Raw genomic sequence first — 19,368 nt, 5'->3', positions numbered from 1 at the left:
TAACAGAGCAATTATTTTTTTCTTCTTAGAAAACAATTCACATGGATTTAAATTTAAACAAAAATAACTTTCAGAATAAATATCACTAATGAAATGAGATAAAAGCATACCTACATCCTTTCTGACTTTCCACATATCCACTTCTTTTCGTTTTTGGTTTTGTGAGTCATTAGAAATAATTCATCGTTCTGAAGCTCTTTACCAGTTAGTTCCTTCTACAACCATTAAATATATTGTTAATTATCAACATAAATCAGAGAATAACATAAGACCAATACTAATTAATACTAAACAAAAATAAAGAATTACTTACATGTCTTCTTCTATACTCAGAAATTCAACTGATCCTCCAGTATGTAAGGAAGGACCTTCTCCGTTATTAGATGACATTCTATTCTTTGAGTTGATTGCTGATATTTTCTTAAAACCGTCAGAGTTTCAATATTGCATCAAACTGTCCCAGTGAACTTGAGCAATCCACTTTGGTATTTTCTTTCTTCTTAAAAATGTCCTCTTTGCTTTTCCCAAACTGTCACTCAATCTTTCACTATCCACCCGGTTAAAAGTTTTTCGAACAAGTTTTTCTGCAAATATAAATTAAATAATCAATTTAGTACTGTTTTTCAAGTTGAGACGCACCATCTAGTTAAGAAAATAACTAGTTATCAAGAAGGTCGGCTATGGAAACTTAGGAGACATTGTGTAAACCGAGAAGTGTAGGAGGCTTTTATATAATTGATTTCCAAGTGTGTAACAAAGTTGCTAAGCTTCTATGGGTTGTATCCTTCAAAAAAAATAATCCAAATGGCTACACGACTTCTACATAAAGAGATAAGATATATGCATAATAAAGACTCTTAAAAAAACTTGTTGGCATGTGAGAATGATTTTCGAATGTAAAATTTGATTCAATCATAACACACTACTCATTGATCTGAAGCAGTTAGCTGAAAAGGAAAGCACAATATAAAAGAAACTTACCGTTTATGTCAAAATTCTAGAAAGTGATATGGAAGAGTCTGATAATTATCAAAGAGATAGTACTGAAACATCAGTACATTCTATGAATAGCATTACTGAAAATGCTAGATGACTTCAACAACACTAGAAAGAAAAAAAACATTAAGCTTGAGAAATCATCCTCCAACTCCACACAAAAAGACAATATCAGGCCAAATGGAGGAATCTCCTTTAAAGACAAAGTAATTTTCCCACTAACAAGTATACTACGAGATTCATGTATCGATTAGTGTCTTCTCACACGTGTGCATGCATACTTTTTTTATTTTTAGAATTTGCTAATGCGAAAAATCTAATGCTTAAGTTAAATATGCAAATTCTTGTTCAGGTATAGATACCTCAAAATCATTAAACCATTTGTCTCGTACATGCTCTGGAACTTTGCTCCAACAATGCCATGGTCCAGAGAAGCTTTTTTTAAAGGCTAACACCATATCTCGAACAGCCTCATGTGGGCAGAATCTACAAAATCATTAATACAATACATTATGAGAAGATTATTAAATGAAAACATATTTAGCCATTACTTCTATAATTTTGTATTACTTACGTATCTCCATTTACTCTCAAGGATTTTATGCCACCAAGTGTATCTTGTCTGTCCTGTGGATTACTACTTTCAAAAGATTCGAGTGTTTGTTCAGGAGAAACATCTTGAGTTGGAGTTTCTTGTTGAGCACCAACATTCTGAGAAAAAGGTGTTTCTTGTCGTCCAACATCTAGAGAAGTAGGAGCTTCTTGTTGACCACCAACATTTTCAGGAGTAGTTATTTGTTGAGCATTGGCTTCTTGAGATGTATGTACACTGGTTTCATGTGATGAGACAATACACTGGTTTAAACCAACTTGCTGAGATGTGGGAATTGATGATTCACTAACATCCTTCTGAGAAGTGTCTGGTGGCTGCTTGTTGTTTTCTCCTCCTTTGTTAGTTATGCCCCCATGGCCTCCCCAACTACGTTTGATGCCTCTTCCCTTTGTCATATTTCCTGATCAAAATCTAACAAGAACTATAGAATAATACTCAAGAAGTCACTTAAAATTTGTCAACATTTCATGCTATAAAAATGATTAATGTAGAGAAAATAATGAAGCTCATTTGCACTCAATGTTCACTAATATAACAAAAGCAAACAAGATAGATCGATTCACCCATTTAGACGATGAATTAAAAAAATGTACTTCTGCAATGATATTACGTAGTATATGTTGTTGCAGCAAGGGTAGAGTTTGTTTTTACTCAATAAAAAAGAACTATAGTCCTGCACAGTCGAAGTGTTACATCAAAATTCTTGACACATAAAAATGGTGAGGTTAAGACTCTACTACAGTATTCTGCAAACATTTGCTACTATGGAGACTACATTTCATCCACACTTCTTCATATGCATATCACTAAAAATTGCAGCTCTTCCTCTACTCCTTCCATAAATTACATATCTAAAACGATAATAAATTACTGGAAATATACTAAGGTAATTTCACTAACTCAACTAGTTTAGGGAAAAGTACATATATATGACTAATTGAATATGAGATCAAATACTCTACTAAAACATATGATAAAACTTTAATTGATGGCTGCTAGGCAGCATCAAGAACCTTCACTCAACAAAGTCACTTAGTAGATGGCATCGCTAGAAAATAAAAGCATTTAAAAGAGTGCTAAATAACCATTTTAACAGATTGATGAATCAACTTCGAAAAAAAAATACTTAGGTTTTCAGAAATGACATCAAGCAACAGAAAATAGTAGCAATAGTAATAAAAGAAAACACTCTAGAAAAGAAATTACAGTAAAAAGTCATTATCTTTCACTCTCATCAGTTTCAAAGTTTTCGTCACTTTGTTCATCTCCTTCATCTTCAGAGAGTTCAAAATCAGATTCTTCTATCTCTTCATCACTTTCAATAGCATTAATATCATGCTCTTGATCAATTTCATCAGTCTCATTTTCAACTTCATGCATTTCCAATTCACCGTTTTCATGACGTAAGCTATCAAGATCATCAGTGATATTTGGGATTATAGGGGGTAAATTGTCATCTTCTTGGTATGGGATATTTGGAGAATCAATTTGATTTCTAGCTTTTATTTTACACACTGCCCACCAGTCAATACTATCTTTCTTTTTACTAGGATATTCTGCAAAATAAACTTGTTGCGCTTGTTCAGCCAAAATAAAAGGTTCATAAGCATAGCTCGAGAACCTTTTTTTATGATTGATATCAATCAGCCCATACTGATTATGAACCTTACACCCTCGACCCATTGTTGGATCAAACCAATCACATTTGAACAAGACAAGAGTTGTTCTTTTCTTTGTTGGATTGGAATATTCGAGTTGTATCACCTCACCAAGCAATCCATAATAGTCACTTTCATAGTCATTCCAAGTTGTCCCTTTTATGCACACACCACTATTCATAGTTGATTTTTTAGAGCCATGACTAAGTGTGTGGAACCTATAGCCATTTGTAAAATATTGAGGCCAAGTTTGCACCCACTTATAAAGACCAAAAGCCAAGTCTCTTAACCACTCATCACTTATGTTGTTAGCTGGATTGAGAACTTAAAAATACACAAAATAGACCTATGATCTATATAGTTATGTATAAATTATAACTTGATGTAGATAAATAAAAATAGGAACTTTTTCATACTATAGTATTTTACTCACATAAGCTTCGAACCAGTTGGCAAATCTAATATTCGTCTCTTTATCAATTTCCTCGAGACTGATATTTTCTGAATTTATTTTCAATTCAGCTTCAAAGATACTATAGAAGTAAGAATTTATTATTTTTAAATTATCCATTCATGCAGGACATATATATTATATAGGTAAAATCTATAAACTTACGAGATGAATTGTTGAATCTCCTCACAATTCAACAAAACATATATTCTTGCCGCATCCCACTTCTTATCAGACAAAATCGACCATTCATCTCCCCACTCGGACGTCCAGGATGCAAAAAGATGGATAGACAACCATCTGGTGCATCAACTTCACCTCCATTATCATTTCGAGTAACTTTGTTGAGCCTAGGTTGCACATTAGGCTGGAAATAATGAGAACTGAATGTTGAAATTTCTTTAATGATATAAGCTTCACATATTGATCCCTCGACACGATATCTATTTTTCACCATCTTCTTTAAAGTGTGTATTTCTCTACATTGGTACATATATAGTTAGTGTGATGTTAGGTAATTAAATTAATTATCTAATCAATGATATAGTTTAGACTTTTACTGCTCAAAAGGTTACATCCATCGAAAATGGACTGGACCTCCAGCTATTGCTTCATATGGTAAATGAATTGGCAAATGTTCCATAGGATCAAATAAACCAGGAGGAAATATTTTCTCTAGCTTGCAAATTGTAACCTTTATGCTTTTCTCAAGCTTCTGGAGATCTTCTACTTTTAACACATTTGCGCATAAACCTTTAAAAAATAAACTTATCTCTGTTAAGGCATTCCAAATTGGCTCTGGCAAAAGATCTCGAAATGCAATTGGTAGCAACCTTTCTAGAAATACATGACAATCATGACTCTTCATCCTTGATAATTTACAATCTTCCATGTCTACACATCTAGACAAATTTGAAGCATAACCATCTGGAAAACCTTAAGCTTTTCAATCATTCACATATCAACTTTCTTTGTTCTTTTGTCAATGAATAGGCTGCCTTTGGCTTCAAAAATTTTCTTTCATGCTCCAACAATTCAAGCTCTGGACGATTGCAACCATTTCGCACATCCCTTCTAGCATTTAAATTGTCTTTTGTTTTATCCGTTACATCCATTATTGTGTTGAATATATTATCAAACACATTTTTCTCAATATGCATCACATCAAGATTATGCCGAATAATATTTGTACTCCAATATGGCAATTCCCAAAAAATGCTTTGTTTTGTCCAATCATGTTGATCCCCAAACCCTGGCAACTTACCGGAGACGTGATGATCACACACTTTTGGTAAAGGTACAAACTTTGTTCCAAACTTCTTCACCAAACAACCTATGAGGAGGAGTAGAGTTCTCAACCCTTCCTTTTAAAAATGACTTTCTATCCCGTCGAAATGGATGACCCATAGGCAAAAATTTACGATGGCAATCAAAGAATGAACCTTTTCTCCCATGTTTTAAGTAAAATACTTTAGTTTTACCCATACAACAAGGGCATGCTAATAGACCGTGTGTGCTCCAACCAGACAACATTCCATAAGCTGGGAAATCATTAATAGTCCACATAAGTGTAGCTCGCATTTGAAAATTCTGTTTCTTATGAGAATCATAAGTCTCAACCCCATCAACCCATAATTGCTTTAATTCATCAATAAGAGGTTCTAAGTATATATCTATATTCTTTCCAAGGCTCTTTGGACCAGAAATGAAAAGACTTATGAACATATAAGGGCTACTCATGCACATTTCGAGTGGCAGATTGTACGGTGTAATGATTATTGGCCAACAAGAATAAGAATGGGCCATATTCCCATAAGGACTAAATCCATCAGCTGCAAGTCCAAGTCTTATATTTCGAGGCTCGCTTGCAAAGTTAGGATGACACTGATCAAACTTCTTCCATGCCTCTCCATCACTTGGATGACTCATTACCCCAGGTTATTGACGGTATTTCCAGTGCCATGTCATATGTTCAGCTGTCTTTGTTGACGTATATAATTTCTACAACCTCGGAGTTATAGGAAAGTAACGGAGTACTTTGTATGGAACATCTTTTTGCCTTCCACTACGTCTTCTCTTAGGCTTGTAGCACGGTTTACCACACTTTGGACAATCTCTTCTGTCTTGATTATCCTTGTAATATAGGATACAACATGTCTGACATACATCTATCTTTTCATATCATAGCCCAAGTTTTGCAACCATTTGTTTAGTCCTATAGTAATCAACAGTAATTTTACATCTTCAGGTAAGAGCTCCTTCAAAAATAGCAAAATTTGATTATAGCAATTGTCACTCATGTTAGACTCATACTTAATGTTCAACAACCTGCACACTGCTGACAGGGGAGAATGAGTCCGACATCCATCAAACAATGGCTCTTCAGCAACTTTCAACATTTCAAAAAATTCTTGAGCATTTTGATTAGGAGGTTCTTCTTCATCAACATCCATATCAAATACATCATTGTCTAAGTTGAAACTAGGACCAGATGCATCCAAGACCATAGTACGATATGGATTTATTGGTGTTCTATTAGAACCTATGTCATCACTTTTACTGGTACTAGGTTGAGGCCTAGAAATTGGTACAAAAGACTCCCCATGTGATTCTCATTGATGATAGTTGGGCATGAAACCATGCTTGTATAAATGAGATCGAATATCATGAGGTTCAAGAAACCCACTACTGTTTTTACATTTTGAATAAGGGCACCTTATACTTCCATTAGAAACAAAATCAGGTTGCATTAATGCAAACTCTATAAATCCACACACACCTTCTATAAACTCAGAAGTGAATGTTGTTCGACTTGGCACTAGTCTCTTATACATCCACATGTGATCAACTCTAATGGAACTCATGCTTCCTATCTAACAAACAATGATAAAACACTTCTTTTAGTACTTAATAATTTATTAATTAGTTAGTAATCAAGTAAATGAAATTCAAATTTAAACAGAAATGACCATACACAAATATCTCATTTAAGAAGGGTTCAATATCACCATTTAACTAAGAGAAAAAAATTGTATTTTTCTAATACAAACATAAATTTCCCTTCCAGTTAGTCAAGTCTAAAAAAATTATGCGATATCTATAATGGATGAAAAAAATAATATAGAAGCACGTGCATTATACATACTAACACTATTTAGTCACCAAAGTCCAACACAAAATCAGCCACAAAATTGCTTTTGATTCAAGAGGGACTCCATAGAAGAGCAATTGAAGTGCTCAAAGCTCCACCCTTGGAAGTATAAGGTGGGTATGCAGAGACACTTATCGTGCAACAAAATAGAAAAGCAGAAGGTGAAAAAATGAAGCAGTGGGCTGAAACAGCTTGGACAAATTGCAGATTGTCACTCGCGGAGGCACTAGAGTCATCCGAGTCATCAGCCAAAGCGTCTGTCATAGATACTCGAATAAGACGAGTCCTATAGTTGTTTCCTTCCTTAACATATTTCCATCGAAAAGTTTAAGGCACATTAAACTCATCAACTCACAAGCATCTATATACTTTTTGTAGATATGATATGCTCTAAACAGCAGAAGGGATTTCGAGAAAACAAAAACTATAACAGGTTAGTAACTACATAAAGCCGAACATGAAACTATCACCAATTGCAATGAAACAACATCTAAAACTAAAATGGTCACCAAAATTGAAGAAAAAGTTCAAGAAAGCAACTTGTGAAGCTAAAAGAGTCGCCTTGAGAAGAAGGTGATGCTTGCACCAGATCTTTAAGGAAATGTAAAACACAATTAAAAAAATTGCATTACATAAACAGAGGTGCACCTGGCAAACTTCTGACTTTCTCACTGGCTGGTCTTCGATTTGGCAGCATACAGAGAAAATCCCAAAATAATTCCAACTTCTTTCTAATGAACAAAATAACAAGTTTCAATCTCAAGCTTTAAGAAAAGCAGGGTATCTTCAAGAAAAAATATTGATTCTGCATGAATTTCTTTCTCATATCTAACAAAAACATATGAAAAACTAGTTTTTCAACAATACCTCTTTATATAAATGAATTGGGTTTAGGAGAACTTCTTACCTTAACTGAAGAAGTAAGTAACGATTTGTGATTTCAAGCTTCTGTAAACTGGAATAAATAGTTAGAATTTTGGGAGCATGATGAAGAGACGTGAAGTAGTGCATCCTTCGTTTACGGGATTTGAAGAAGAATTGTTCAGTTAATTTGTTCTATTTTGCAGGATTTGAATTCGGTTTATTTTCATTTTACTTCTTCTATATTTATATATATATATATATATATACTAGTAAAGAAAGCTTGGGCGTTGTCCGGGCCCCAACATTAATAAAGTTATATTATTACTCTCTCCGTCCCATATTAGATGAGAATCTTACTAAAAATATTTTTTTCATATTATTTGAGCACTTATTAAATTAGGATAGAATTAATTAATTCTTTTTCATTTTACCCCTACAATTAATATGACCATTCCTATATTGTATGTGTATTTTTTGTAACTCATTTCAATGTGCATTGATATAAACAAAGGGCAAAATGGTGAAGTCTTCCAATGTATTAATGATTTCTTAATCACCGAGTAAAGTTGAAAGTGTCCATCTAATATGGGACGGAGGGAGTATAGTTTATATATTGTTATAAAATTAGTAAAGATTGTTATAATATATTTTGCTCATAAGTGCGCTAATATAGAAACTTATTTGTCATTTGTCTTTTTAATTTCAATTTTAAATAGCAAATAAATGTAGCGATAAGATTGAGGGTAGAAATGAAGCATATCTTTCTAAATTTAAGTAAAAATAAACAGAGTAGAAGTAACATTAGGGTTATCGATAGGACGATTCATTCGGTTATTTTTAAAAAAATTATATCATTCAATTTTTTGGCTATTTTATAATGTATAACCAAAATTAAAATTTTAAAACCATCTCAATCCTAATTTATGTGACACAAGCAGTACAAAAATTAGTCTTTTTTTTGTTGTCTTGTAGATATTTTAAGTTATTATTTATTGTAAATTATAGTACTTTTTATTAAAGTTTTTAATAACATATGTTACTTTTTATGTTTGAGAGTTAAACCAACTTTTTTTTATATGTCTTTTAATTTTATATGTGTTTTGTCCTTTTCCATTTTGAAAAACCAATACTCTCTCCATTTTATTTTATATGTCATTTCTTTTTATAAATATATTGGTTATTCTCTCTTCTTATTGGAACACATGTTGACTTGTGGTGAATACTTATTCCCTCTTCTTATATAGTAATATATATATATATTACTATATACTATATAGAAGCATGATGACGACCGGACGACCAAGGCTATTTTGGTAATTTTCCACTATATCCAAGGGCAAATCCGTCATTCTGTTCAAAGACAAATCTCTATAATAGCTTTTTCTCGGCGTTTCTAGAAAACACCATTGTTTCATTTCTTTGTTCCAACTTCCAACAATGGAGAATTTCCAGAAGACTTCTCCTAATTGTCCAAAATTTTCTTTCATCCAAACTTAAATTCAAGGCCTACACATTAACTTCATCTTCATATCTGGGTGTGCCTTCTTAGGTCAGCTCTTTCCTCAAGATTAAATTTTTCAATTTCATAACTTAAATTCATAGATACTGTGGTTATTGTTCTACCCAACTCTCTCTTCTATGTTCTCTTTGATTTTTTATCCGGTACTTCAAAATCAGATTAGTTTTCTCTCTCAATATTTTCCTAATCTTCTTTTGGTAGTGTTCAAAATTTTCAATTTTATGGGTTATCATGTCTGCTACTGTTATTGTTCTGCCACATTAATTTTCTTCCTTTTGATTTTCATTATTGCTTATCCTCAAACCAGAGAAATTGAAGAATGCAATTGAAGTTAATAGCTTGTTCAAGTCTTCTATCAATCAATATTTCTTTTGTTAAATTGTTTCTTTTGAATGTCTCTATGGTAATTTTTTTAAGTTGTCATGTATTTCTTGGAAGAGTTTATCCATAATTTTTTTTTTCATTGATATTGACTTATCAAATATTTTTTTCCTTGGTTCTTGTGTGTTAGAAGACAACCAATGAGGATCTTGAGTTGGCCTTGGAAGTTGGAATCAAACAACTCAAGTATGCATGTAAGATATTGGCATTCAAAACTTCATCTCAAGTACCATGTGCCTGAGGCATACAAAGCGAGGTAAGTTTTTATCTATTTGGTGAAAAATTGGCATCTACAAATGTAGACATTTATCACTGTTCATATGCTATTATTATAATAAGTTTCAAGCGTTTTCTTTTTATATGGTTGAACTTATCATGTGTATGTTTGAGGTTTTTAAAAGTTTCATAATTGAATAAATCATTTCATAGCTATTATAAGTAATTGATTTTTCGGTTTATCACTACTTACGGATATGTTTGTATCTAACTTCTTGATTTTCTTTGTGAGATGAGGGAGTTAATTATTGACTTGAGTTGTACCTTCAACACTTTCTAATGGAGTAATTAAATTAAAGTCGAGCAATACTTTCAACAATTACACTGTTAAAACTTACCTATACTACTTCTTCCCTTTTTAAGGACAGAGAAGCTACTTTGTTGGTAGAAGCTGCTGATCAGAAAAACAAATTTGAAACAAAATGGATTACACTACTGTGTGTCAATATGTGATTTTTTGATATACTTTGCACTATTGTTCTATGGCTTTTCAGTTTTTCTTTCTTTTTTTCCCCTTGTTGTTCATTTCAGTATATAAGAGTCTGATATGGCCGACATAACATATTTATATAGATACACAACTATAGGTAGAGTTAGAAGTGCGGGACGACCAATGACAAGGTTGTAAATATGCTCATTTTCAAGGGTAATGTATAATCGTCCTACTTAGATTTTTTAGCAAACCACATACTTTGTCTTTCTTTTCCCTTCTAGAGCTTTCTCTCTCTTTCCCCTCACTTCTATATTAAATAAGATGACTCAAGCAAAGAAATAGGCATAGTGCTCTTCTTCTCCAATCTCCATGATGCTCGAGTTGGGTAATTTTTGGTATTTACTATCAAGATGAGCTCGGAAGCCTATGCACTAGCTAGATTAGGATAAATTTTTTGAAAATTTTAAGGGATATGGTTGAGATGTTTGACAAATATTCAAAGAGAGAAGATAGATTCCATCACCAGTAATCCTCGGGTTTGGTAAGCTTTTAACATTCTTTCACTATATTTATTTATTTATTCCAATTTTTATCATTTCCATTTCCTTTTGTACAAACTGAACTTCAGTCTCTGAAATAAGTGTATCTATCTTCTTCTATTTCAATATTCTATTTAGTAGTAGTTGTTATCCTTTTGGGTATATGTATGTGTTTGTTTATAGAAGTTAACACTTCATTCCTTTTGTCCCCACAATTGAATAACATACCTTTTTGAAGGTCCCAATTCCAGTGGAGTTATAGAAAACACTATAGGTAAAAAAAAAATATATGCTTAAGGTTGTTGGGTAGAATTATCATATACTTGTGTTGGTGCATTGTCGAGGTTAGTGTAAGGTGGCTTGGACACTGACAATTGAAGAACACTGTGGAGAGTTCTGTCATATCTTCCAACTCCGCAAGCATTCAAATTTCTCATAAGAATAATATTACGTCAGGTATTGCTTTTGTTCTAAGCTACAATCCTATCCCTACCTATTAAAGAATGAGAGGATGGTCAGACCAATAAAGTGTCTAGCAACTGGATATGTAGGATGAGGCAACACTCTGGATCCCTACTTGCAGAATGAATGGATCAGACATGGGCTTCATTCTATATTTTCGGGCAAGGGTGAAAGTCATAAGAGAAGATTACCCTCTTGGTAAGAAAAACGGGAGAAAAGTGTTGTCATCTATCTTGATCAATTTGTCGAGGCATTAGAAATCCAGTCTGGCTCAAGGAATTATTCTCGCTATTCAGCCCATTGTTCTGTCAACAAGATCATCTTTGACAATTTTCCATTCCTTCCCTGCCGAACCTTCTCTCTTTGCTATTCAATTCTTCTGCCTTTCGAACAAATGATTGCGCCCGGAGTGTATTTTCTTTTTGTAACAACTTCATTGACCCACCGCACTAAGAGACTAAGCGTGCAATCACTTGTTTGAACATATTCAGTTCCTATACACTTAAGTGGTTTGATCATTCTTCTCATCTTCATTTTTTATTTGTAGCGAGATTTAATAAAGTATGCATATGTAATTATCTATTGAAGGATATTTGACGTTCACCACTTGTTTAAAAAATGGAAATTATATTTTGTTTACATTGTTAAGTAAAATTTGAATTTTCTGCATTCATTTTAAATTCCTTTAATGTTTAAAATTGTACAATAGACTTGGTCTTGTCACATTGCCTCATTGGTGAATGGTACCACTTCTCTTGTTAACATGTATTGAGCTTTTTGCCATTCCTCGTCTATTTCTTTTTATTTGCTTATGTTTTTGCTTCGCTTATGATTTTAAAGATTTCATTTCTCCCAACCTTTGCATAAATAACTAACTTAATTGTCTTATTGGCGAACTCTCTTTGTTTTACACCTCTAGCTTTTAACTGCAAGTTACAGAAAGGGATACCGACCAGTTTAGACTCAATGAACACAGAGGCTGATCAAGGTAATATATCTCAAATTTTCCTCCTCCTAACAGTCCTTAATGAAAGAAAAAAAAAACTAATCTGAAGACTATTTACTGTTGAAATAGAACTTGCGAATTTTGTTTAAAATTTGTGTATACTCTCTTTGATTGTTAAACTTCTTTTGACAATGGTGATGGACAGAATGATCTTATCTCCTTAATTTTTTGCCCTCTATGTATCTCCAGAGTGTTGCATCCATTCTTTTATACGAACTCATTTTGTTATCAGTTAAGCGTGATAATTGAAACATTTAGCTTTAGCCGATAATAGTTTGTTGGTTTTAATTTGAAAATTCCAAGAGAAGTAGGTATTGCCAGGATAATAGAGAAATTGATAGTATAGAAGCAACTAGGTTCTTTTGTTTTTTAGTTATGACACACATGAAATTGAAAAAAGATTTGAATGTTGGTTAACATATGAAGTCTCACAAGAAGCCAATGACGTCTACAATGGGTTAGAGTCTAGCAATTTTGTGATGATTTTTTTTCTTGTGAAAATCCTCTCTGATTTTTTTATTTTTGAAAAAAACAACTTAATGAAATAGTGTAGGAATAGTTATATTGGCTGTATTTTTTTAGAAGACAACTATATTGCCATTGTCTTATATCATATTTGGTATCATGTCTTTATGAATCACTTTCAAGCTCAGGGACTTACATATTTGTCTAAGACTTATAAAAAGTGTTAACTTGCTTATTACCATGTCAAATCTAGGATCAGCCTTAAAACATGCATATATTTTGGCTTGGTGTTTTGTAGTGTTTGTGAATTTTAAACAATTCAAAGTTCGTTTGTCTTTTTATGATGCTTAAATTTCAAGTTTTTTTTTCTTTTCCAGTACAAGGAATGACAATTCCATTTTGCGCGTCATATAATTATGAGATACCTTTATTTCCTTATGATCAAGTGATTCGATAACTTACGGTTCGCATATATGTCTAGCCTTTCATGGTTACTTTAGGTTTATCCTTTATTTTTGGCTTTTTATTTTTATTTTCTGATTAAACATTCCACCTTTGCATAATTTGAAAAGCTCCTCCTCTTATTATCAGTATTTTAATTTTGATAATTTAGCGCCCCAACATATTGTGTTCTGAATTTTGTCATAACTATGGATGTTCTCTTTCCTCACAGAATTCATCACCTTTTTTTCCCTGCCCTTGTAGAAAACACTTTTTAAGAATTGAAACAGTAGCACTTCAAAAATTAGAATTCTCTCACATGGCATAGGCTTTTGTCTTGATGATTTAGGATTTATTTCAATTTTGAAGTCTAATTTTCGATTCAAGTAACTTATGTGCACACCTTTTTTGAATCATAAAGCCATTTTTTTTAAAACAAAAGCTAAGCTTATGACATGTAAAGACAATAAACAATAGAAACATGAGGAGTTGGAAATGTAACAAAAATTTTGTAACCATTTTCTCCTCATGTGAAGATGTTGCACAAAGCTCTGGTGTTTTTAAGTTTTAATCTCTTGGTTCTAATACATGGTTGGTGACTCATTCTATCCTCTCTTTTTTTTAATTCAATTTGCACTCTTAGTTTTGCATTTTCAAAATTGAAATAAATCTTGAAGCATCAAGACAAGGGAGAGCAGGTGTAGAAGGATCAAGAGAATTGGTTATGATACAATGTGGTTAATAAGAAAGATTGATACTCTAGCTTTCTGGAGAAAGAAGTGACAGTTGATTCAGCCAAGAAGCTTAAGTGGAGAAGGGAGATCTCTGGAGATTCTTATCTCATTCCATTCCACTGGCTTAACCAGTAACCTATGGCGAGAACTCTTTGTGCATATCTTAAATATTGACTAAGTCTGGAAATTACAATCCATGCAACATGTATCCTTAATAGTTGTAGATTTTGTATTTTTTTTTTAAGTTTTTGATAAAACTGAAACTTTCGTAAAGACCAAATGATTCTATTTTCTGTAAGGGATATTTGATTATTATACTTATCCGTGATCTTTGATAACTTTGTGTTAAGCTTTTTGTGGTATGTCTTTTCTCCCATGGGGCTAAATTATCAATTTTACTTGCTCGTGTTGGTCCATTCAATGCGATCAATTTCTATGTAATGTGAGTTTGAAAAGGGGCAATATTTTATGCTATGCATTCACTAGCGTAAAAGTGATGAGATTTTAAATTTAGTTTTGTCAAACTCAAAATAGACAAATAAAATCATACAAGAATGAATATGAGTTGGAAAGAGGGCTAAGGTATACTATGATATGATTCACTTTTGAGAAGAATAAAAGATAAAAGAACAGAACGTGAAATCTGCAAAATCTGCAGTATGAAGTATTTTCGTTTCTCATAATTTTTAAATTTTAATTAATTGAGATGTAATTATGACGTGGACAGGAATGTCCTCCGTATTGGGCTCGTGTGGTGCACGGGCTATTTTGAGCAATTTTGCGGTGCACGGGCTATTTTGAGCAATGTTCAATTCCTTTTGTGCTTTGATAATTTGTCAAATACTATCAAAATAATATTATGTCCTAATATATGTTGCCATTCCTTTTCATCTTGAGTTGGGGAGTCTAAGATCTCACCATTGTACATTTCACATTGATACTTCACATTACCGTCAACTAAAAGATTTTATCGCTTCATTCTCTATACATTAGACTTCTTTAAAAAAATTTCGCAGCTATGCACTTGAAGCATACATATAAGTGAGCTCCTTAAAATGTAAGACGTTGTGCCCATGATAACACTTGAGCATACATACAAGTGAGCTCCTTCAAATGTAAGACGTTGTGCCCGTGATAACACTTGAGCATATATACAAGTGAGCTCCTTGAAATGTAAGACGTTGTGCCCGTGATAACACTTGAGCATACATACAAGTGAGCTCCGTGAAATGTAAGCACGGGCCATACTTGTCTAGTATATATATATATATATATATATATATAAAGTGGTAATATTACATTTGGAGTGGGCTTATCCCTTTATATATATATATTAATTAGCTGTAAGTTTATACAATATTTTAATTAGATGTACGTTTTTTACTTCTTGTATTATATTAACTAGTATACGTGCCCGCGCGTTGTGTGGATAATTTAAAATGTAATAATTTTATAATTAAAAATAAATAATAAAATGTATAATGTATAATGTACTTAAATAATATATTTAATTTATTGTAATAACAATATAATAATACAAATTATTAACTTGTGTATTTGAGCAATATTAAATTAATATCATTAGTACACTTGTGTATGTGTGTATATATATATATATATATATATATATATATATATATATATATATATATATATATATATATATATATAATTATTCTTTTTATGTAGTTTGAATAAAAAAATTATGTTAATAATTTATCAATTCTAACCTTCCATATGAAATATTTGATATCATAAGACTAAATAACATGTTGAAACATTTTATATATGTTTATTCAAATTTAAAAGATTCAAAATATTATTTATTGTATTAATTTGTGTAAAATATAATATAAAATTTTAAAATACAAATAACAAAAAAGAAATTGATATAAAACTTCAAAATATTAAATATTATTTAATTGATGAATTTTAAAAGAAACTTATATATGTAGGTTTATAATATGAGGATATCTAATTAGTTTTAATAATTTAAATTAAGATATTTCAAAGGATAATACTTGATAGTTCCATAAAATTAGATAATGCTTGATAGTTCTATAAAATAATTAGGCTCAAAAACTAAATTTTAGATGCAGAACTTCCGTGTGTTTTTTATTTTTATATTTTCAAAGTTAAAATTTTTTATTTTAAACTTGAAAACCAAAAAAATTAGCATTTCTATTTTGAAATTTAATTTAAGTATTTTTGTTTTTTTAAAATATTTTTTTAGGATTCGAAATTTTATAATAGTTACTGTTGTGTAAGTTTACACGTATACATAAATTTTAAACTAATCCCACTAATTTTGAAATAATTAACTACCAATACACCTTTTTTTTTTCAAAGACAATGTTATTATTTTTAAAAAATACTGTTTTTTTCTGGATGACATATATAAATTTTAGGAAAAATTACTTAAATAGACAACACTTCTTTACCTATTCTCAATATTTCCCTACTCTTTTACTAAAATACAAAAATCCCTTATTTTCCCCCGATTCAACTTAACCGGATACTTTATTAGTTTAAGTATCGGCCCGTTAAGTATCCGCGCTGCTATATTATGCATCCGCCCGTTAATTAAGTATCCGTGCTGCTAACAACTTAATAATTTAAGTATCCGCCCATTATTAATTAAAGTGTCCGTGCTGCTAACAACTTAATAATTTAAGTATCCGCCCGTTATTAATTAAAGTATCCGCGCTGCTATATTAAGTATCCACACTGCTATATTATGTATCCGAAAAACACTAAAAAAAGGGATTTTTGGTAATTAATGAAAGAGTAGGGAAAGGAAGTAATTTCTTTCTTATACTATGTTATTTGCCTAATTTTTACTAAATTTTAATCCTAAAAGTTACAGAAATATCTTGTATAACGCAAATCATCTCGTTGTAGGCATCCCCGTTTTGATAGTCTAAACTTGTATTATCTAAAAAGTCGAAATAAAATCATAAGTATTATTGTTTAAAGCAATCATAAATAATATATACATAAAATTATATAGTTAAAATCCGGAAACAAATTTACATCAATAAATAGTAGAAACTCTTTATAAGAATAAATACTATTAAGGAAGAACCATATTTCAATAATACGGCTTTAATCTTTCTGTTTCATTGCAAATTTCTTTTGCCACATTTTCTGCGGCATCCCTAGACATTGGCTTGCATAAAAATTATATTGATAAAATCAAATATTATATAGATTATTAATTTTACATATCTTTAATCTAAGAAAAAACAATTTCATAAGAAAACCTAAAGAAAAAGAAAGAAATAGAAAAGCTTATATATTTAAGAAAAAGAAGAAGAAAAAGATCGACTATACCTATTTTATTTTATTTTGTTGGTCTCATCACAATCCGGTAGTTTTCCTGTTTGGAAAGAGAAGAATGCTCTTTGTTGCCTTTTGTTTGTTTGTTAGAGAGACATCCTATTTATGCTCCTCAAAATGATGCAGTTGTGTTTTTGAAAATTAAAATTATATCTCATTCTAACAGTATAAAAAAACTGGCATGTGTTTTTTTTTTAAAAAAAACATATTTCTTTTTAAATTTGATTTTAAATACTGAAATTTGAAGATTAATTGTGGTGATAATACATATGTCATTTTTCTTTATATATATAGATAGATGTGGATGAGATGATCTATTATCAATAGGTTTCTGTATATAGAAAAAAATGGTTCTATTTTATTTTTTTATGTAAAATTTAATATGTAGAGGTTTTATTTTCTTCAAATAAATTGGCGGTTTATATTTTTTTGGTATTTGTAATTATGGTGCAGAATGATTTTTTTTTATTTTCAAATAAATGGCAAATGAATTTGAGTTTATTTTAATATTGTTAAAAGTTATGTCGTAGAAATTTTTTAAAGTTCCTATTTTTGGTCTTTGAATTATTTTATTTTATGTATGAAATATAATCTATTAAAAGAAAAGGAAAAAAATCTTTTAAAAACTGCTCATTTTTTAAAGGAATTTAATTTTTAAGTATTTTGTTGTTACTTGCACTTAAATTTAGCATCATTATTTATATATCATGTATAATTTTAATTTTAGTTTCAATTTTAACTTTTATATTTTTAAAATTTTAAATTTATTTTTAAAAAAGGCAGTTAGCATTTTATTAGGAACAAAAATATTCATTTTTAAAAAAAAAAAAAAAAGATTACGTTAAAACAGTTTTTAACGTAAACAAGTTTTTAAAAACTGTTTTTAATTTCTGTTTTTTTAAAAATGTTTTGTTATTTATTATTTAATATATCTACAAATTTTGTGGTGCTGACACGTGTCACTTTTTCTTCTCCTTTTATATATAGATAGATAATTAGTTGTACGTTACTTCTTTTATATTATTATTATTATTATTATTATTATTATTATTATTATTATTTTGTTCCTACACTAAACTAAAATATTATAAAATTCGTACGTTACTTCTTTTATATATATATTATTTTTTTATTTTTTTTTAAAAGTAAATTTTAAAGGTCATAAGAAATTATGATGTCAAAATTTAAAAAAAAAAATAATTATAAGAAAGTAATATTACATTTATTTGACACAGAAAAACATGTGTCTGAATAAATCCTTTTACTATACATGACTTTTCCACTTCTCTTAGTTAATTAATTCAAATAACTTAATGGTAGTATTTGACCTTATGAAACGTGTATCTTTTGGAATCCTAATTATGTACTCCCTCCGCTCACTTTTATTTGTCATGTTACGTTTTTCGAAAGTCAATTTAACTATAATTTTCATAATTTACATAATTAATTCGATATTATAAATAAAAAATGTAGATATTCAATAACTATACGAAAAGTAATTAATTGCAATTTTTTGCATGTCAATATGATAAAAAATACATAATAAAATGTTAGTCAAAGTTTCTATAGTTTGACTTAAAAAATTGAAAAGATGACAATTAAAAATGGATAGAGGCAGTAATTAGTATGTCATGCCTTGGAAAAACCAACAGCTGTATTTGAAGTACTATTGTTATATATATATAAAGGGATATGCCCACTCCAAATGTATTACTACCACTTTTTTTTAAAAAAATTAATAAAATAAAATAAATAAAATAATATATATATATATATATATATATTAATTAGCTATAAGTTTATACAATATTTTAATTAGATGTACGTTTTTTTTATATTATTATTATTGTTATTATTATTATTTTATTCCTACACTAAACTAAAATATTATAAAATCCGTACGTTACTTCTTTATATATATATATATTTTATTTTATTTTTTTATTTTTTTATTTTTTTTTTTTTATTTTTTTTTTATTTTTTTTTTTAAAAAAAGTAAATTTTAAAGGTCATAAGAAATTATGAAGTCAAAAGTTAAAA

General features: G+C 30.2%; 2 protein-coding genes across 2 annotated transcripts in view; one reads left to right on the top strand and one right to left on the bottom strand.

Annotated features, from left to right (window-relative positions):
• The window catches only part of LOC125813446 (kirola-like), a 436,501-nt gene that overhangs the window by 235,951 nt on the left and 181,182 nt on the right, over positions 1-19,368 (top strand). The window lies entirely within an intron of this gene.
• Positions 111-2,004, bottom strand: LOC125813414 (uncharacterized). Its single transcript, XM_049492920.1, has 3 exons — positions 1,571-2,004; positions 1,359-1,482; positions 111-215 (listed from the first exon to the last, which is right to left on the bottom strand). The coding sequence occupies exons 1-3, from the start codon at positions 2,002-2,004 to the stop codon at positions 111-113; spliced, it is 663 nt and encodes a 220-aa protein (XP_049348877.1).

The sequence above is a fragment of the Solanum verrucosum genome, unplaced genomic scaffold (genome assembly GCF_900185275.1).
Source record: "Solanum verrucosum unplaced genomic scaffold, falcon-dt-bn FXZP01000203.1, whole genome shotgun sequence".
Classification (NCBI taxonomy): domain Eukaryota; kingdom Viridiplantae; phylum Streptophyta; class Magnoliopsida; order Solanales; family Solanaceae; genus Solanum; species Solanum verrucosum.
Note: the sequence above shows the minus strand (reverse complement) of the source record. Positions and strands in the feature narration are given on the sequence as shown.